Source organism: Neoarius graeffei, chromosome 15 (assembly GCF_027579695.1).
Source record: "Neoarius graeffei isolate fNeoGra1 chromosome 15, fNeoGra1.pri, whole genome shotgun sequence".
In the NCBI taxonomy this organism is placed as follows: domain Eukaryota; kingdom Metazoa; phylum Chordata; class Actinopteri; order Siluriformes; family Ariidae; genus Neoarius; species Neoarius graeffei.
In genome coordinates this window covers 45779318-45801026 of record NC_083583.1, presented here as the reverse complement: position 1 = coordinate 45801026, position 21709 = coordinate 45779318, and the positions used below count along the sequence as shown (strand labels likewise).

Here is a 21709-nt window from a genome sequence, read left to right as displayed (position 1 = left end):
TCCGGAGCATTAAAGAATTCTGGAGGATATCAGAATGTTGGCGTACCAGCTTCCATCTACCCCCGTTCATTCCTCTTTCCGCGTGTCCATTCAAAAAACGAGCACGTGATTTAAAGGGACTATAGCCATAGGACAGGGAGTGAGAAGGTGTGCACGTGTGACAGTGACAGGGAAGAACCTAGGCTCATGCTCACCCTGAATTTCTCTTAAAGTGAAGGCAGAAGAACGTTCAGTGCCTGGCCAGGCTTTCTATGTATTAATTTACATAGACGTTTTAATATGAAATATAAATAAGTGTCTTAGACAATAGATACTATCTTACGCTACTGATTTAATAATCAAAACTTTATATGGCTGATGCTACAGAAGAAGGGGTTTATGCGCATGCGTCTACTTCTATTGTTCTGATGTCTCCGATGGGACCGTCTTACAGCGCACGTAGAGGTGTGGTATGTGTATTGCATCGTTTTCAGCAAGCGTTGCGTTGCCATATGGACCTGATGTTTTACTGATCTGTTGCCCATGTGGACGCGAGATTTAAAAAAAAAAATCTCGTTGCCGTTGTCGTGCGGATGTAGCCTAAGACTGTTGATGGCTTGCTTCTTAGGGACAGGGATGACAGTTGGTGATTTTAAGCAGGATGGGACTGTGGCTTGTGACAGGGAAAGATTGAAAATCTTTGGAAGGACCCCGAGAGCTGGTCAGCACAAGCTTTGAGTACCTTGCCGAGTACTCCGTCCGGTCCAGAAGCTGTCTTTTGGTTCACTGTCTTGAGCGCACATCTCGCTTGGTGCTCCTGGAGAGTGAGTGTGAGGGGCGTGTTAGATGGTGGGGACAGTGTGACTGGGTATGGTGGTGATGTCTCAAACCGGGAAAAGAAATGGTTGAGTTCTTATGGCAGTCAGGGGTCAGCGCTAACAGTCACAGGTGAACTGCCTTTATAGTTGGTGATCTGCTCAAGTCCCTGCCACACCTGCCTTGGGTTGTTGTGTGTTCGGTTGTCCTCCTTGGCTGCTTTGATGCCTCTCCTTAGGTCAGCCCGTGCAATGCTGTACTGAGCCCTGTCACCTGACCTGAAGGCAGAGTTGTGTGCTTTCAATAGAGACTGTACCTCCCTAGTCATCCAGGGATTAAGCTTGGGATAGACCCGGATGCGTTTATCAACCGTTATATTATCAATGCAGGTTTTTATATTGGACAAAACAGTTTCTGTGTATGCGTCCAAGTCCTGATGTTCAGATATATTCCAAAAGGTGTGTGTAAAGCAATCCTGCAGCTGAGTGAGATGAATTGAGCAGATGTAAGTTATCCTTCGATTGCCTTCCATGGGCTACAGCTACCATGTTCGTTCAGCAGCATTCACTCCTTTTTTTTTTTTCCTTATAGAACAGTGCAGGTGGAGTACCTTTTTTATTGATGTGGGGGAAACAAAGGCTATGTTCACACTGCAGGCTGAAGTGACTCAAATCCGATCTTTTCGCCCATATGTGACCTGTATCCGATCTTTTATTGACAATATGAACGACACAGATCCGATTTTTTCAAATCCGACCCAGGCCGTTTGGATATGTGGTCCTAATTCCGATTCTTATCCGCTCTTTTCATATGCGACTTCAGTCTGAACTGCCAGGTCGCATTCAGCTGACTTACACGTCATCAACAAGCCACAAACGTCACTATTCTGCACTGAAGTAGGCGGCAGGTCTCTCAAAAAAAGTTACAACAACATGGCGCATAATCACGGGTGCAGATAGAGGGTGGGATGAGTCCCAGATTTAAATTCACCTCGTTCGGTCCCCCCCACTTATAGGGAGGAAAAACCGTCTATGCTGTCTTTCTTTGCATAAGGCAAACCTCACGGAAAAATCAAAAGACTAATTACCATTCGGTTTATTGAGGTGCACAGCAGTGTATACATAGTTGCAACAACTCACATAAAACAAAGACTGATATTCGGTTGGTTGAGCTGCGCAAACTGCACAGGTTGCGAGCTCGAGCTTGGTTGCTATAGTAACCCACAACAAGTTTGACAGGCATATCGGGGTTGGGGTTGGTTTGCTGGCAGCTTTGTCCCCCCCAGTTTTTTGTCCCCCCCAGTTCAAAAAACGTATCTGCGCCCCTGCGCATGACATCAATGCGAGGGACGCTTCGGGCTGTGAAGGTTCTGAATCTTCTCAATGGAAGGACTCAGCATTTGGGGGGATACAGCTATTCAAGCTAGATTGGATGGGTCATACCGCAACCGGGCGGTTTTACTTCCGTAAACACTGGCCATGCTCACTGTGTGTGACGTCGTCGTATCCTGCAATGCGCATACGGAACACTTTTAGGTCGCTTTTCGTTCATACTGAGGATCACATACAAGTCGCATATATTTATTAATGTGAACGACCTCACAAAAAAATCGGATTTCACAAAAAAATCGGAATTGAGCATTAAGCCTTGCAGTGTGAACGTAGCGAAAGCTGCTCATGTAGTGCACACACTAACAGTAACAATAATGTCGTTGCTTCTGCCGATAGAACTGACTGCTAGCAGTGCCTTTCACAGTGAGATACGTGTAAAATATGTTTTGGCACTTCAGGGAAAAAACAACTTAATAATAAATATAATATTAAATTCAGTAGGGAAAAAAATAGTCGATCAACGTGGTCGCTATAGAGATCTTGCAGTCACGTGACCGGAAAGTACACAGCCGCCATCTTGTCGGTAAAAAACACCGCTGAATACTGCTGCACTCGTGTACAGAATGGATCAATTTCAACCGACGGACTACACGGCTCATTTTTCTAATGAACAGATAACTAGATATATGTCTAAAATAAACGATCTACAGATTAGTGACCCTTATGGCTTACCGGACGGAGTTTTCACGACCGTGTCAGTGGATATGGAACTGCCAGAGGTGGAATACCCGGACGTGTATAATTACCTCATCAACTTTCCCTCGCTGTTCAGTGGTGAAGCACTGCGTGCTTATAAATCTCTGCACAGTTATCTTTACAGAAATTCAGGATTTGTCAGCGACTCAGATGTGGCATCTTGTAAACAAGAAAATAATCCTCATTGGATGGGTAAGTCACTTAAGTATTACTAGTACTGCACTGACCAGCCGATAATAGAATAGAATAAGGTAATTCCAGCTGTAATTCCAAATCGTCCATTTTGTTTACCATGGATCTGGCGTTGGAGAGATAGAGGCTTAGCAGTGGAGGTTTGAGTAGTTGTTTTCTGAGCTTAGTCAACAGGCCGGCTCTGCAGCCTCGCTTTTGCTTCCGCTCCCGGCGCCGCCTCCTTTGCTTTGCTTCCAATAACAATCCACGGAGACCCCGCTGGTCTCGCTATCTCGTCCGGAATTTTTTTTTTTTTCTCGTCCGGAATGTTGTGCATGCGATGGAAATCGCTACAAACCGTCATTTTCTGCTGGAAACCAATGTCCAGTAAGTCCATATGGTTGTAGTGGATATTAAAGTCCGGTACAGATGAACAACACGCAAAAATACACACAATAAACATAAAAAACGTGCACAGGTAGGGAGAGCTTGTAGCCGCAGCCGTTGTAGTAGAATTGTATATAGTAGGGTTTTCCAGAAGAAAAGGTAGAAGTAGAAGGCGGAAATATGGCGTTTGACCGACAAGATGGCGTCTGTCACAATCTGGATCAGCTGTGACGTCACATGCAAGTGCTCCATTGCTCATGAAAATTTAAATTTCATTCTGACCTATGAGGAGCCCCATTCTTGTCTCTGGGAAGGCTCAAATTGAATCATGATGCAGAACAGTGAACAAATTAAAGTTTTGACATCTCGTTTGCGTATTGCAGTCTTTTTTTTTTTTTTTTTTTAAACCAGTATTACAGTGTACCACAGCACTGTCGAATCCTTGATTCCAGTTAGTCTGCCATTGGGGAAGTGTTCAGGATGAAGGGCTTTGCGTAATATCGGTTGTAACAAGCGATAACAGGAATTTCTTTGATTTTCCGAAGTTCTACCGACAATGTGGCCAAAAGTATGTGGACACCTGACCATTGAACATCCTATTCCAAAACCACGGGCATTAATGGAAGGTCAAGGCTTTTTTATCGTCATTGTCATGGCAGCGAGTGCAAACATTGCAGACAAGAAACTACACACAACATAAAGTGCAAAAAACAACTAGCACAGTCAGTCAGTCCGTCCAGTGCCAGCCAGTACCTGTCCCTGATAATGTGCGTAAATTTCGAGGTAGTATATGTAAACATTGTAAAAAAGCGATAGTGCATTGTTCTTCATTGTGCAAAGAATGCAGTGGGAGTGGTTTGATCAACGGTCCGTGTGTATTAATTTGCAGCTGGTTCTCCCTTTCCTGCGATAACAGCCTCCACAGTTCTGGGAAGGCTTTCCACTAGATTTTGGACTGTGACTGTTGGGATTTACCCCTTTGACCACAACAGCGCACGAGCAGTCCTTGGTGATGTCTGGCAATAAGGCTTGGCATAAAGTTGGTGTTCCAGTTCATCCCAAAAGTGTTCGTTCAGTGGGATTGAGGTCAAGCAACTTGAGTTATTCCTTAGGAACCCATGCCTTTCTGGAGCTCCCTTTGTGCATGGGGCATTGTCATGCTTGAACAGGGATGAGCTCGTTATTTGCATTGAAATGAATTTGAAATTGTAATGCCACATCATACAGAAACATCCAGTACAGTTGTGTACTTTTAACTTTGTGGCAACACTTTGGGGAAGAACCACATATGGGTGTGATGATCAGATGTCTACAAAGCTTTGGCCATATTGTGTAAAATTGAAATGAATAAAAAGTGTCAATTTCTTTTTTTTTTTTAACATGTTTATTAATTTTCCTTTTTCCAACAACACAAGCAAGCAAACTAAAAACACAGCTTCAACACAGCAACACACAATGGCTCAGTTACACACATACAGTATCCACATTAATAAAGGAAATAAAAAGAAAGTACATAAATAAGTAAATGAAGGAAAAGAAAAATAGGTGTACAGCAATGCATCCCCTTATTATGACCTTCCAGGGAATCCCTGTAACAGAATGGAAGATACATTGGGGTCCAAGTAATTCAGATAAGGTTCCCAAACTTGATAAAATTGGTTTGATTTTGAATGTGATATACAAGTCAAGTATTCCGAAGGCACTAAATCAAACAGCACTTTATGCCAACCCTTAACGTTTGGTTCTTTATCACTAATCCACTGCAACAAAATGTTCTTCCTAGCTGCAAATGTAAGAATACAGAACAGTCTTGGATTTATTAACCTTACACCTCTAGCAGGCAGGCCTAATATAAGAGACAATGGGTCAAGTCAAGTTTATTTGTATAGCGCTTTTAACAATAAACATTGTCGCAAAGCAGCTTTACAGAATTTGAACGACTTAAAATATGAGCTAATTTTATCCCTAACCTAGTCTGGCTAACGCGACAAAGCTCTACGAGCTATTGGTCTGGCAAAGATATTAAGCCCAACCGTTTCCCAGAGCCCGTGGTTGACCCGCCTCCCTGAAATGCCTCAGTTTGCTACTGGTCGAAGCCAGAAAAGGCTGTGACGAAGCTTAAACCAATTACATCACTCTTTCCTCTGACGTATGCGACGCGACGGGGCTAACTGGTAGATTAAACTCTTACCGAAGCCGGTCGGGAGCAAGGCGAAAATGTCCTTCCTTTCAATAAATACCTCCAGGGCTGCTCTTTGCTCCGTTTTCAATGAGAACTTCCCGTTGAATGCTTTCAATACAGCATCTATGCGTAATAGATGCGGAAGCGTGAATGAAGCGCTTCCGGCATATTCTGTAAACAATCTATGGCTTCCGGTCGCAGTTCTACTACGTCAGTGCCTTGAACACGCCTCTACCCAGGGCCGTTGGAGATGCTCAAAGTTGATTGGTTCCCGATTTTTCGGGAGCTTGGAAGAGCTGTAGATAGCTTGCCTGGCCAGACTAAGCTCGCAACAGGCCCTCGTGTTGCGTCACGCTTAGGATGGGCGGGCCCAGGCTATCCCTAATCTATCCCCAATGAGCAAGCCTGTGGCGACGGTGGCAAGGAAAAGCTCCCTCAGACGACATGAGGAAGAAACCTCGAGAGGAACCAGACTCAAAAGGGAACCCATCCTCATGTGGGCAACAGCAGACAGCATGACTATAACATTAACAGTTTTAATATAAAGTCAGCTTCGTTGATGCTGTAAACCCCCCACTGACGGAAACCCGAGTGCAAAACTGTTCACAACAACTGCAGTCCCAAAGTCAGCAAGTCAACTGCAGTCCCCAGCCACAAAAGCACCATTGCAAGAGTCCAGAGCGTCCTCCAGGCGCGACCCCCAACTGTCCACATAGGGCCGTCCTCCACAGGAGTGATGCGATGAGACTCCAACCAGACACAGGGCACCAGGATGGATCAGGCAGGTCCGAGGAGCAGAAGAGGTCAGCATCTCGATCCCAGGACCGACATGTAACTCAGAGGGACGGATGTGTGTGTGTGTGGGGGGGGGAGAAAACACAGGTTGTTAGGTATGCCCAATGTCACCTGAATAAGTAGGAACAGTATACATATTGCACTGAGTACAAGCAGGGACTCCAGCAACTAACTATGACAGCATAACTAAAAGGGGAGAGCCAGAAGGGAACACAGGCACGAGGGCACCCCGGGACATAAAGCAGCAGCCACTACACCGTCAACAAACTCGAGTGAGCAAGCGAGTGGGGGACTGACAGCATCCATACATCCCAGTTTACCAAAACACACTATATCTGAGGACCCTCCAGATCTACACCTTTACCTCATAAACACCATAAACACAAGGCTTGACTAAACAGATATGTTTTCAGCCTAGACTTAAACACTGAAATGGGTCCATCCCCAGTTTTAATCCGAGTATCTTTTCAATTTCTGTTAAGACATTAGACCAATATTTTTGCAGCTTATGGCATGACCAAAGACAATGAGTTAGAGTGCCAATTTCTGTTTTACATTTGAGACACACTGAAGACAAACTGGGGTTGAACTTATGTCTGCAATTAGGGGGTATATGCATGCTGCAAAAAATAAAAATCTTAGGAAGTTTATTTGTCTATTTTCAAGTCAAAACATCTAGCCACCCTTATTATAAGACATAATTGCCCAACAAGCAAAACCTCATTTAGCTAGAAAGGCTAGTTTTTAGACAGTCCATCTTGAAAATCTTGTATAGACAATGTCTTGAAAAAGTCTTATTTGGAGCACCTTTGAAAATAAAACAAGTTTTTTTTAAAACAAGTAAGTACATTTTGGACATTTGTCAAATGCGGTTCATCTTGTTTCAAGAAAAAAAAGTATGCTTGTTTTGGGAATAAATGAACTTTACTGAAATCTTTGAATCTTTCATTACAATTCAACTCCACCTTACATATCCTAAGTTTACTGCGACTGTTTTCTCAGTCATTCAGATTGAGCTCCTTCTAGATGCTGTACAGACTCTAGAGCAGACAAGTGCCTTCAAAAAGGCTATGAGTGAGTGGAGGGCGTTTTAGTGAGGGCTTTTTGGAATGCTGTGAGTTAAGTTCAGTTTTTTTTTTTTGTGCCTGATCTTGTAAACCCCTCCTACACATGAATAGTCAGTGCCCCCAAAATGCACTGTTGCTTTGGCGTTGTGTAAGCACTGTAAGTCAAAATGCGTAGACTTTTTTTTTTGGTGCCTGAGGTCCTGGGGGAGTGGAATCTTAAGAGATGTTTTAATGTTTGAATGTTGAAATGGGAAAAAAAATAAACTTGTTGCAATGCTACATGTGTCGTCAACTTGATTCAAGATAGTCTCTGGTCTCGTATCTAGAGTATTTTACTAATTACAGGTCACAAAAGGAGAATCTTTTAAGCTAGCAATGCTTAGTTGTAGAATTTAACAATCCTAATATTAGTATATTTATCTTAAATTCAGTTTTTACTGCTAAGACTTTGTCGTGAATTTAAGTGAAATACCCTTAAAATGAAATAAATAAAAATGACTTGAATGGCTAAATGTAAGAAGTACGATCTTGTTATAAGAACTATTTTGATTATTTTGAGTTAATCAGATCTCGCATAATAAGTTCCCCAATCTTATTTTGGAATTATTTCATCTAAAAACAGGTTAGATTTTTCATCTTACTTTAAGAAATCTTACCAAGTCAAATTTGACTAGTTCCACAGATTTTTTTTCACCTGATTCAAGCAAATACGCTTTGTTTTAATCTTTTATTTCTTATTTTTGAAAGGCCATTTTTTGCAGTGCATTCTATGCAAAATCTTAAACTGTGTTGATTTAGCACGATTACAAACTGAGATTGAATTAGCATAGGTCCATATATTTTCCCACTCAGTAGCACTAATTGTGACAGAAAGTTCTCTCTCCCACCCTTCTCTGAGTTCTTGTAAAGCCATAGATGGAACAGCACGCATAGCTCCATAAAGCAGACTAATAAACACCTTCCTAACTGTTCCAAACAGCACTTTCTCAAGTGGAGATATGTCAGGGTTATCAATTAAGGTTGTGCTGTGTCCTATATAATGTCTTATCTGTAGATGAATGTCAATGAATGTGATTTGGTAATAATTACCCATTTGCTCTGATATATAAGAGGAATAAAACGTTTTATCTGCCATTATAGAACATTAATAAACTTTGGAGTTGTTAACAGTAGCTCTGATCACACCACCCTGCCATTGATTATTTTCCTATAAAAGCATGCTCTGTTTTATTTTAATTTACATATTCTGCTATTATTGACGCAAGAATGAAACGGGACCAACTTCTGGGTAAATAATTTAGACCGATAGATAATGCCAGTAGTATGCAAAGCATCATCAAGGTAAACAATGGCTATGTTGAAGAATCTAAAATAAACATTTTGTTTATTTTTTAAACACTTTTTTTTTTTTTTGAATGCTCTTTTATTTACCACACAACATATGGACCATATGTATGGTATTATTTCATCGTTTTGATGTCTTCAGTATTGTTCTACAATGTAGAAAATAGTCAAAATACAGAAAAAAAAACTGAGTAGGGGTGTACAAACTTTTGACTGGTTCTGTGTGTGTGTACGTACATATATATTGGTTTATTTATTTATTTTCAGTGAAGAGGGAGCTTGAGGCAGAGGCTGCAGCCATAGCAGTGGAACATAAAAGCGCAGATGTAGAGGCAAGAAGCAATTTGTTAAACTTTCTAGATATAGTAAGTCCTGAGATACTTGGTTTTATTATACTGATCACAGGTGTATTATGGCTTTCTTAGGGTTCTCATATTCCAGGGAAGGAGGCTGCATGTTTTTCTGTGTCCGGAGTGTACTTCATCTGCCCTCTGACTGGGGAAACGTTAAAGAAGAGCGAGAGAGAGACGCGCGTCAAGGAGGCCATTCTTCTGGTAGGTTTATCGATACAAACACACCACCATGTCAAGCAGTGGTGGCTGGTAGTCTTTCAAACAGGGGAGGCTGGTCGGTTACGATATTTCCAGATTTTAAAAGAAAACACATCAATTTTGCCCATACTCTTGCCTCTGATCTGGCGGATTGTTGGCAGCGTCACAAACTGTGAAATAACAGGTTCTTTTGGCCCATTAGCCTACTGTCCAATATACATGATGGTGGTGTTGGAGGGGGGTATATTTTAACATTTTATATTTTAAAATTGTGGCATGTTGTTTAAAAATTGACCTCGGCTGTGTTTTTGTTTAAAAATGTTTTCCAAATTGTAGCTGTGTTGAATTCATATCCAGAAAAACATATATTCCAATATAATATACTCAGCAAACATTTTAAATAGATTCTATATTTTTGGTCCATCCATGACATATTACTAAAGTAGCCTATTTACTGTTGTTGATGTGGGTCACTTGCTGTTAGCCAATTCACTTTCTCGTACCAGGAGAGCTGAAAGGAACGAGTATTATTCCCTACCTTTTTCACCAAGTCAATTTGAGGCGTTGGTCTACCCTGCTCTTTAATTTAAATTTTTTCCTCGAAAGGAAGACTGGCAAAAGGCTTCGCCAAAATTAAATCAGCAATGCTTGGCATCCGTGCGCAGCTTTCTTGCTAGCTGACTAGCCTCCTCAAGTTCAAGTTCAATCACTCAAACAAATTTTCTGGAACTAAGATAGCAAACTTGACAACACTATATTTACACTTTATTTACAATGAAAATATACACAAACTAAAAAAGCTGGTAGAAACCGTATGTAATGAATGAAATTGAAATGTAAGCCGATCTCTTACAATACACCACAGCACTTGCAAATCCGCATGGTACTGAACTGATGTTGCCAGATACTGCTGACGTTATCCAGCCCAAAATATGTTCAAAAACCGCCCAATCTGGCAACACTGTACCGCTGCCTGTCTATAGTTGAAACGAGCTGTCAATCAAAGAAAATATCCGGCCGCTTTCACCAATCACCAGTCTCCTCGCGGAAAGCTTTGCCATGTCCCTCCCATGTGAGGCTCTGAGTCCGTGGGTGGGCGTTTTCGCAGTATTTGTCCAATAACCGTCTTGCATTTTGAGATTGAAAAGCGCATAGCTCCCAAATGCCATTGAAGTCCACTAAGGCTGGGAGTCCATGAGACTCTGTGGGCGGGCGTTTTCGCAGCATTTGTCCAATAATCGTCTTGCATTTTGAGATTGACAAGCACATAGCTCCCAATCCACTGAGGCTGGGCTGCATCGCGCTGTCAGGAGGGGGAAAAACTCACGCACACATTAGGCGAACTGGGGAAAGTTATAACGGAATGATTTCGCACTGTAGTTGGGTTGAGCACATAGATTTCTATGATTCTGGATCTGAAATGGCAATGTTATAAGGTCGGCTATAACATAAGCCTAGCGCAATTCATCCTACATGATGTTTGTCATTTTTAGAGGAGGCTGAGCCTCCCTCGTTGTCTTAGAGCAATCACCCGTGATGTCAAGTACTGGGCCAACTTGTGTCAGAAGTTTTTAACTTTTTTTTTTTTGCAGAGATTCTCTGAGAATCCATTGGAGGCTTCTGTTATGATGATTCACACTTTTAACAAGGACAGAGAGAAAGTGAAGGCTGCCATCGATATCATCAGCAAGTAAGCAGCAGCAGCATCATGAGTATGTGCTTCTTTTCATGTTTTGTAAAAAGGCTGCTTCTCGTGATTCATTTCTCAACCGAACATTGCAGGTACATTGATAATATCTGTAAGAATCCAACAGAAGAGAAGTACAGGAAGATTAAAGTCAGCAACAAAGTTTTCCAGGTGAGCAGGAGGGAACAACAGTTAAGTACCACTAATACGTCACACATTCAGTTTATTCTTTATATTATTTCCCTCTATCAGGAGAAGGTGAGTGTGATCGAGGGGACTCGGGAGTTCTTGCAGGCTCTGGGGTTTGAGAGCACTATGCTGCCGGTGGAAGGGCAAGGTGAGCCAGTTTCAACAGCTTCGTGATGCTGCTTAAATATCACATCGGGGTCATTTGTGTGTCATTTTTCTCCCAGTTTGGGTATTGACTAATTCCCACCCATTACTTCCTCATATGTCGTTCTGATTTTTTTCTGGGAGGTCAGTTGGTCATGATCAGGAGAAAAAAATCAAATGAAAAAGACTATTACTGGCACTTTTCTACTGAAACGTGGATGTGTGAAAAGTCAACAGTGAATCGTACACATGCAGCAACATGGAGAAAAAAAAAAAAAAACCACCACCACAAATTCCAAATGGACCTTTCTCGTTCTGGTTAAATATCAGATACTTCCAATCAAGGACACTGATTCCAAGTCCAGTGTTATTTTTAAAGATGTTTTGGGTTTTTGTCCCCTCTTCTCCTCAGAAGAACTTTGGGGGAAAATCGATATTATAAATGTGAATGCAGGAGTAATGTGCAGTTCAGAATAATTTGTATTGCCTGATGTTGAATTTATTTGCTTGACCTGAAAGGATTACAGATGTGCGTAGATATGCGTTTGTCTACACCAGCCTTTCTCAACCGGGGTGCCGTTGAAAAATTATATATTCTAACATTGAAATAAATAAAACTCCAAAAAACGATAGTTACCCTCATGCATCATCAAAATTTGTCTCACGCCCCCCTTTCCCATGTCACAACGTCACTGCCGGGGTCAGCGTGACTGCGTATATTTTATATGGGGGTGCCTTGAGAATTTGCATACTTCTGAAGGGTGCCATGACTGAAAAAAGGTTGAGAAACGCTGGTCTACACAATATACGTAGAACCCTGAATCATTATTAAAGTTTGTTAAACATAAATCCACCAAAAAAATAAAGTTGGATCACGTTATCTCTGTTATAACAGCACCAGTCTCCCTTTTTCTGTTTTAATAAGACAAAAAAAAAAGCAACTTGACCCGTTACTGAGTGCAAATTCCTGTCCTGAAGACTTTTCAGTGGCAGAAAACTTTAAAGGAATAGCTTTACTTTGGACGATTATAAAACACAAACACTGGATACATCGACTACCTGTGAAAGCCTATCCTGGACCAAGATGGCTCCAGATGTTATGTATTTGATGGGATAGATACCTGATGTTCAGGTTTGTTCCATATCTTTGGAAAAATGTTTGAAAATGTCTCGTGGTTCTGTTAATTGTTGAATTGGTTCATAGCAGTTAAGAGTTATTTTCTGTAGTCTTAGCCCACAGTTTGGGAAATGTCGACGGTATTATTTATAACACTTATTCCAATGTATAAATAAAATGCCACCTTTCCTTCTGTTTCCTCGCCCACCACCAAATCACACTCTGATTGGCCATTGCAAATCTAGAGGCTCATTTCCTCATGTTGCATTTGTGTAAGTGGATTTGATGGCAGTACATTTCCATAGACTTGTGTAGTCATCTTTGCTTAAAGGGGAACTGAAGTCATTTTTAAACTTGCTTTATTTCTTAATGTGTTATTCCATGACGTTTTCAGTTTTATTAACCTTATATCGTGACTCGTATTAGCATATTATATAATTATTTACCAGCTGGGAGGTCCGTATCGTGAAATACTGACTGAGGTCACGATATTTCATGATACGGACTGACCTTAAGCTGGTAAATTTTTTACACACACATACATATTTTATATATATATAAATAAAAATTTTTTCTTTACCAAATTCTAACAGAAAATGAGAGCGCCTAAAAGGGAAACCATATTTAGAACAAACCTGCTACAAGCTCATCAAAAAGCTGTGTCAGCTCGGAATTTTCCAAAAATAAAACTCGCTTTCGCTGTGCAGACTGTCGCTTTCGCTATCTATGCTGTAAAATTAATGCAATTATACTGAGAAATGCGAAAATAAATGTTGACAAAAATTGCTACTATGTTGTTGTGAACGAGCAAGTCGGTAAATGTCTGTAACCGGGGTCTGGATCGTAGGATTCCAGACCGCTCGCGCGCCAATCAGAGCGCATGATTTGATGGAAACCAGACCATAAAAAAAAAATAAATTACACTTATCAGCTTTTTCAGTTTTTCGCCCTGCTGACTGTAGTTCATATGGTGGACGGCAGGCGTCGCTTATCCGCGCGATCTTCATGAGACTTGTGCGAGACTTCAAACGTGAAGTGTCAGCGCCGCCATTTTGAAAACTGTTTACACAGCGGCCAGATCGCCATATCATTCTAATTTAGATTAATTTTGAGATTTGCCAGCTTCATCAGTGATGGATTATCAGTCCTGTGCGCTGTGGCGTGGGCACCTGAAGGTGCGCCTTGGGCTGTGCACACCGTGAACAAGGCGCACCTGAGCTCAATTAAGGAACTGTGTTTGCCTATTTAAGGACTGTGCTGATGCATTTGCATCGTGAAGTATTACGATATGCATGTCTGAGCCTTTCTACCCGTTGTCTTGATTTCCTGTTTCTCGTTCTTGTCCTCGCTTAGCCTTTGATGTACTGTTTGCGCCTCGACTGACCCTTTTGCCTGTATTCTCATTTTTGATCTAGCCTGCCGTTTTGGATTGTTTGCCTGTGTGCATATATATAGTCTCGCTGTATGTATATTCTGCACTTTATTAAACTGTATACTTCTGCACATACATCCGCCTCCCTCGTGTACATGACATGGAGATTATTCCATACGACTTCGAACCAACGTGGAGTAGAGAAGAGTTGGAAAGACGACAGGATAAGGACTCGTCCGTCGCGCTGGTATTTACGTCATTACTGTCGCACAATTAAAACGTGCCAGATCAGGTGGCTGGTGGGTTTTCAAAATAATAAATACATATTATACTGAGCGCATTTCCCACATAATCCTCACTAAGGTTTCAGACAGCACTACAAAATGGTGTCCCCACTATATAGTGCCCTATATAGTGAGTAGGGAGCGATTTCGGACACAGGGAAAACTTCTGGCTTGATAATGTCAGCATTTGAAGGAGGGTGCGTGCGGCTTTTGATGACGTTGGTCACTTTGATTTCCGCTGTACGTTTTACTTCCGTCCTAAGATGTCTCGCACATGTCTCAGGGAATCTCATTTACGGCCATCGCTTTGACATACGGACTGATATATTACAGAGCATATTTCAAACACTCATAACTTGCTCTAGCAGTGACAAAATAGCTGTCAGAAATGCATTCCTACATTTTATAAAATGAGAAATAGAACTTTGATGATAAATTTGCCTTCAGTTCCCCTTTAAAGGTGCTGCAGTGGCTATAGAGGTATTTGTGCCATTTTACTTCAGAATCTTCCATGACCAGCTGACAACCGCTAACATATTAAATAGACGACACTTGACTGGATTAATGCTATACGTTTGTTGTAACCTTCTCCAGAGGCCACAGAAGAGTTCTTGGTGTTGGCTGAGCAGGATGCTGCAGCTTTGGAGCAGATGAAGGAAAAGAAGGAGCAGCTACAGAACGGAGAACCCGTCCGAGCCAAGCTGAACCGTCAGCCACAATCCTTCAGACCCTCACCACATGCAACACGCTTCGAGCTGCCACCAGACTTTTACAACCTAACTGCAGAGGAGCTGAAACGAGAGCAGCAGCTTAAGTATGAAAAGGATCCTGTTCCTCTTAAACCCGGATTTTAATACTTGTGAATGAAGCATGATTCCCCAATTGCTGACGTAAACACTTTTATTTGCCTGTTGTTGTGACGATGTAAAAAATGCTCTGTATTTCAGAAGCGATTTAGTTGACAGAAATGCCATGCTGCGAACGAAGGCCATGCGGGAAAAAGATGAGCAAAGGGAGAGAAAGAAGTATAACTATGCCCTACTGAGAGTTCGGTTACCAGATGGACATATACTCCAGGGTATGCAATCCTGTGTTACAAAAATGTGCTTTTTAACTAATTCTAAAAGTTACCGCATATAAATTTACAAATACACAGAAATGGTTGAGCAAAAAGTACAAAATTTCCAGGCAAGTTATGTTTGGTGGCAGCTAAAATCGTTTGAGTATTGGAAGTTTTTTACACCTAAAATCCTTTCTGTAAATACATGCCCAATTCTTCCTGTATTTCACTGTTAAACAATTTTGTAAAAGAGTTCTGATTTTAAAAATTGTATTTATAATGTTATCGTCTGTAAAGCATACAGCTTTCTGGGGCGTCGTGGCTCAGGTGGATAAGGCGCCGTACCATAAATCCGGGGACCCGGATTCGAGTCCGACCTGAGGTCATTTCCCGATCCCTCCCCATCTCTCTCTCTCCTACCCATTTCCTGTCTCTACACTGTCCTATCCAATAAAGGTGAAAAAAGCCCCAAAAAAATCTTTAAAAAAAAGCATACAGCTTTCTGGTACAATTCCAATTTCCAACTTCAGGTTGTGTGGTGGGCGGCACGGTGGTGTAGTGGTTAGCGCTGTCGCCTCACAGCAAGAAGGTCCGGGTTCGAGCCCCGGGGCCGGCGAGGGCCTTTCTGTGCGGAGTTTGCATGTTCTCCCCATGTCCGCGTGGGTTTCCTCTGGGTGCTCCAGTTTCCCCCACAGTCCAAAGACATGCAGGTTAGGTTAACTGGTGACTCTAAATTGACCTTGAGTGTGAATGGTTGTCTGCGTCTATGTGTCAGCCCTGTGGTGACCTGGCGACTTGTCCAGGGTGTACCCCGCCTTTCGCCCGTAGTCAGCTGGGATAGGCTGCAGCTTGCCTGCGACCCTGTAGAAGGATAAAGTGGCTAGAGATAATGAGATGAGATGAGGTTGTGTGGTCATTTTTACATAAAAGCACATCCCCAAGTGGTTCCATTCCTCTTATACCACAGCAAATTGCCAACAAGAACAACTCTTATTTATTAAAAAGCATTGTAGAACGTCAGCAAAACCAGTTAGTTCTTGATATGAATTACACGACGAGTATAGCAGCACCAATTTTTTGTTTTGAAATTGGATAAAATTTGCAGCTTGAGGGTTCCCAAGTGGCCCAACAGTCAAGCGCTTGTCCCATCATCAACAGGTTGATACTTTCAATACTACTGATGCCACAGCCGTGGATGTGTCTGCATCACTTACCTGGGGAAGAGCTGGAACCAGGATGCACTGTGGGATGAAGGCAAGCTGGCCGAGGCAGCATGATGCTCTGGGAAATATTTTGCTGGGGAGCCTTGGGTCCTGCCATTCATGTGGATGTTACTTTGACACACACCACCCTACTGACTTTGTTGCAGATCAAATACTCCCCTTCATGTCAAAAGTATTCCTTAACAGCAGGATGATGCGCTCTGCTGCACTGTAAAAATTGAAGAATTGGCACGTTTCTTAAAGCAATTCCGCAAATCTCAATCCGACTGCGGGATGTCCTGGACAACAGGTCCGATTAATGGAGGCACCACCATTCAACTTACAGAACTTAAAGGATCTGCTGCTAACGTCTTGGTGCTGGATACCACAGAACACTTTGAGGGCCTGTGGAGTCCGTAACTCGACGTGTCAGCCATTTTGGCAGCCCAAAGGGGACCTACATAATACTTGGCTGGTGGTTTTAATGTAATGTCAGATACCGAATTTCCCTTGGCTGACCAACTCAACAACATTGGGGGTGTTTTTTTTTTTGAGCTGAGAGTTATTTCTTTAAAAAGGGGGACGTTTTCCCTTTTTGTTTTTGGTTAGGGCCAAACAAACAGTAACGGATGTAGAACAAATTTTTTTTTTGTACATTATGAATTTATCCGACTCCTTAATGAAGGTTTTTTTTTTTTTAACCTTGCTCATCATCTGCCCACAGGGACATTCTTGGCAAGGGACAAGGTTGCAGTGTTGTACCAGTTTGTGCGTGACTCCCTGGAGAACGGCTGGCAGCCCTTCGAGCTCATGGCACCAGGAAGCCGGAAACTAAAGGAAGATGAGGAATTGGCACTAAATGAATGCAATCTTGTATGTAGTTGCTAAAAGTAATTTATTTAAAACCATTTTATTGTTTATAAGATTTCAGTTAACATTTGACATAAATCCTCTATGATGGATTTTACGTTTTTAGGTCCCTGCAGCTCTGCTGACCTTCTCCTGGGACGCTGCGGTCCAAGCAGACATTGTTGCGGCTGGAGGACAGAGCAGCTCTGTGCTGAAGCCAGAACTGTTAAAGAATTTGCAGACCCTGAGCTGAACAACTCTGCTCACCCTGCCTGAGCCTCCTGTTCCCACTTCGCTGTTATAGTGGTTGTCTTTTCTTACTGGAGTGCAGCCCACCCCCTGTTCGGTTACCAGAATGTTGATAGCGTTACAGGGTCAGAAACATTCACAAGATTCGTGTTTAGTCAGAAGAGCTAGCACGAACGAGCAAAAGGTTCATCCTATCCGACTGACCGTGACTGAAAAGGATTTGTGATGTTCACTGTTTGTTTGTCTTCATAATCGAGAAAAATAAATTTCTATTGCACTGTAATCCCGTCCATGTCAACTTGCACATTTCACCACAGATTATGTCCAAGCTTCAGTACTGTTTTGTTAATTGGATGTAAAACAAGTTAAAAGTACAACCAGTTCACCAAGTCAACATTTCCTAACTGAAATTTAAAAGGAATGAATAAATGTCAGCATTATTTTCTTTTCTAAATTCTATCCAAAAAAAAAAAGCAGCCTACCTCTTCACAAACCAGTAAAGCATTTTGTGAGCAAACCCTGAACCCTAGCTCATGTAACGTGCTTGCCCTAAAAGCTAGAATAATCAGCTCACTGGTTTTTGGACCACAGTATGTAACATGCATATTAGTTTTGTTTCCGTTATAAGACAAGAATGTAATGGATGCAACATGCATATGAAAAACAGTCTATAATCACTTTGTGCTGTTTGCCTAATTAAATCTATTCTAATAAAGTTTAACGATGCATTGTCAAATGTTCAAGGATTGAACTCCACTTTACTATTCATTGCAGCGTATTAACCTCAAGATGACCAGATATTGTACCTTTTCCCATTTACACCAGCTTATGTTTAACAGAGATCTTTAAATAATGCTTTATTTAAACAATTACTGTAAGACACCCATCACAACAGAAAATAGATTTAGATATTTTGGAGATTCAGAATCAAAACTTGGTGATTAACCTTCCCCCCCACCCCCAATTTTTGGGACCTCTAAACCATCATTTAAAATGTTACACATTGTTGGAGGTTTTAAATATCATTTACACTGTGTATAGCAGCTTAGAGGACAAACAGCATGTATTGTATAAGTTTTTTCCCCCCCATTTTTACACAAAACCAAAAACCCTAAAAAAAAAAAAATCCACAGAAATGCCGGCAGGCAGGAGCCAAGATGTGGATATGAATAGTAAAGACATAAAAAAGTGCGATACATTTTTCTACAACACATTTTTAATGAGATAAACCAGTTCAAGTATTCCGGGGGGGACGACTAATATATATATGTATGGGAGATAGAGAAAGCTTTTTTTTTTTTTTTTTAAATGGGGCTTTTACATAGAGCTGAAAGTCCAGAATTGTGTGCTCAGGTGTTAGGCCACTGTGGGCGATGACAGCCTTGACGGTTAAAACATGACCACCATTTAATAAACCACAGATAGCTGCCTTTTGTTGAAAAGAGCCTTGTTAGAGCTGAAGTCCGTCCGGTAGTAGACTGTTACAGTGAACCATCAGACAACATTTGACAAAAAGCATGACTGCTCGTTTGTTGGGCCTTTAATACTGTGCATGACCTGCAACTGTAGACTAGGGTTTTTTTTTTTAAGCCCCTCATACACCCAGTTAAGACGGACACTGAAGAGAAGTGGTGCCTCAGGCAGTAGCTGGTGTAGGGCAGGGAAGAGACAGGAGTGTGTCCATCGCCTCAGTGTTCTTGGTTTCTGTTCTGGGGATTTGGCCATTCTGTTCAGAAGACCCTGCATTAAGAAGTCAAGAATGAAAGACCATCACTGTATTGTTTATAATATTAAAAGACTGGAAAGAAAAAACCCGCATATTATAGGAATCTTGGGTTAGTTGGAGTTGTCCGACTGCCAAAGCTATACAAAAACAATACATTATAGTGGAGCTCCTTGCGCACAGCAGAGCCCCATACTTAACAGAAATGCATCGACTGTACAAAGTATGAACCAATGTGTACCACCACAGGGAACCTGTTTGTTACTGCAAGGCAACCTCTCTCAACCACCAGACAACAAAATTTCTATCGTTATTTCCATAAGATGGATGGGGTTTTTGCTTTGTTTCGCTGATGACGTAGTTATATTGGTCATTCAAGCCGTAAGGCCAATTTATGCTGACAACCCAGTCCTCGCAGATGGCGTCACAGATGGTGTCTGCATAGCCCCCCCCCCCTTCGCAGACGCTCTGCGCGCACCTCCCAAAAATTGTGACCACCGCAGAAGCCTCGCAGACACTGTCGCAGACAAGAGAGCTCTGATTGGTCCACTCTACATCCGCTGTACACGCACTTCCGCTTCCCTACTTTCCCGGTTTGTTTTGTTTTCACGACCGCCATTTTTAAAAACACGAGCGAAGATGGAGCAGCACGAAGAGCGGTTGATCGAGGAAGTGAGGAAGTACGTACATCTATACGACTCCAGTTCTAGTCATTATAAGTAACCGGAGGATAAACACTTCACTAACCACACCCACCAACTACTCCTAGTGATTTCGCGCCCCCTTGCGTTGTGGCGGTGAATAACATAGCGCACGCCTATTACTCCCCGCTCAACCATAAATTACAACTGTCTGCAAAAAGCTATCTGCGAAAGCCTTGTCACAAGAGCATGCAGAGGCCCTAACAGTCCTGTGGACCAAGCAGACGGTGCGTGCTGTGGAGAGCTGCATTCCTGATTTGAGGAAAGTTTGTTCTGGAACATCCATTTAAGATTAATGATAAGACTGAATTTTTGATAATTGGATCTAGACAACAACGGCTGAAAATTCATCATTGCACAATGCATGTTGGTACTACAGATATTAAGCCTGCTTCTTCAATGCGTAATTTAGGGCTCTGGTTCAATTCAAATTTTACATGTCAGCTTAAATATCCAAGTCTTGCGGTGCAGCATATTTCTGGTGACACAGTATTAAGTGCCTAAGCAAATTTTTATCGAGAGATAAGTTGGAAATGGTCTTGCATACATTACATGTAAAGTTGATTATTGTAAAAGCCTTCTTTCTATATGGAGTACCAGTTTGAGAGATCGTAACGCTTCAGAGTCCAGAATGCAGCCAACTTCCACAAGAAAACATGACCATATAATGCCCGTTCTTCATGAAGTGCACTGGCTTTCGGTTAAGTTTAGAATAAAATATTTTAAATTTTAGTTTTAACTTTTAAGGCTGTGCATGGTATGGCACCAACTTATATTAGTGACCCGATTCGCATAAGGCACCACGGGCAGCATTCTTTGCACTCAGGTGCTAGCACTTATTTCCGCAACGAAGAATGCGACACATCTTTGGTGATTGATCATTCAGTATGGTGGCACCAAAACTCTGGAATCTTCCAGAACAACTGCCCAATTTATCATCTTTGGAGACTTTTAAACCTTGCCTGGAAACATACCTTTTTTAAATTAGCTTTTTAGTTTTTAGGAAATACATCTTAAGCAGGCGGCACGGTGGTGTAGTGGTTAGCGCTGTCGCCTCACAGCAAGAAGGTCCTGGGTTCGAGCCCCGGGGCCGGCGAGGGCCTTTCTGTGTGGAGTTTGCATGTTCTCCCCGTGTCCGCGTGGGTTTCCTCCGGGTGCTCCGGTTTCCCCCACAGTCCAAAGACATGCAGGTTAGGTTAACTGGTGACTCTAAATTGACCATAGGTGTGAATGAGTGTGTGAATGGTTGTCTGTGTCTATGTGTCAGCCCTGTGATGACCTGGCGACTTGTCCAGGGTGTACCCCGCCTTTCACCCGTAGTCAGCTGGGATAGGCTCCAGCTTGCCTGCGACCCTGTAGAACAGGATAAAGCGGCTAGAGATGAGATGAGACATCTTAAGCACAAATTATCTTGTCCCTGTAATTTTTTTTATTTTATTATACTTTTTTATATTTAGAATTATGTTAGTGTATTTATATTGTAATGCACTTTAGATCATTTTATGTAATACTGTAATGCACTTTAGATCATTTTATGCTTTTTTTTTTTAAATAACATGGGATTATTTACAAGCACATTTTACAGAAATATTCACACAAGTTTCATATACAGTGCCTTACAAAAGTATTCATCCCCCTTAGTGTTTGTCCTGTTTTGTCGCATTACAAGCTGGTATTAAAATGGATTTTTGGAGGGTTAGCACCATTTGATTTACACAACATGCCGACCACTTTAAAGGTGCACATTGTTTTT

General features: G+C 41.8%; 2 protein-coding genes across 9 annotated transcripts in view; one reads left to right on the top strand and one right to left on the bottom strand.

Annotated features, from left to right (window-relative positions):
• The window catches only part of ubxn6 (UBX domain protein 6), a 28920-nt gene extending 11105 nt beyond the window's left edge, over positions 1–17815 (top strand). For both annotated transcript variants that reach the window (XM_060941474.1, XM_060941475.1), the window contains 9 exons: positions 9096–9160; positions 9254–9382; positions 10972–11069; positions 11162–11237; positions 11319–11403; positions 14767–14986; positions 15120–15250; positions 17159–17307; positions 17411–17815. In XM_060941474.1, coding sequence (XP_060797457.1) covers positions 9096–9160; positions 9254–9382; positions 10972–11069; positions 11162–11237; positions 11319–11403; positions 14767–14986; positions 15120–15250; positions 17159–17307; positions 17411–17536 — 1079 coding nt within the window. In that variant the 3' untranslated portion in view covers positions 17537–17815. The remainder of the gene's footprint in view (positions 1–9095; positions 9161–9253; positions 9383–10971; positions 11070–11161; positions 11238–11318; positions 11404–14766; positions 14987–15119; positions 15251–17158; positions 17308–17410) is intronic.
• Positions 17816–18374: 559 nt separating this feature from the next.
• The window catches only part of chaf1a (chromatin assembly factor 1, subunit A (p150)), a 40664-nt gene continuing 37329 nt past the window's right edge, over positions 18375–21709 (bottom strand). For all 7 annotated transcript variants that reach the window (XM_060941471.1, XM_060941468.1, XM_060941470.1 and 4 more), the window contains one exon: positions 18375–19272. In XM_060941471.1, the coding sequence (XP_060797454.1) occupies positions 19169–19272 (104 nt within the window). In that variant the 3' untranslated portion in view covers positions 18375–19168. The remainder of the gene's footprint in view (positions 19273–21709) is intronic.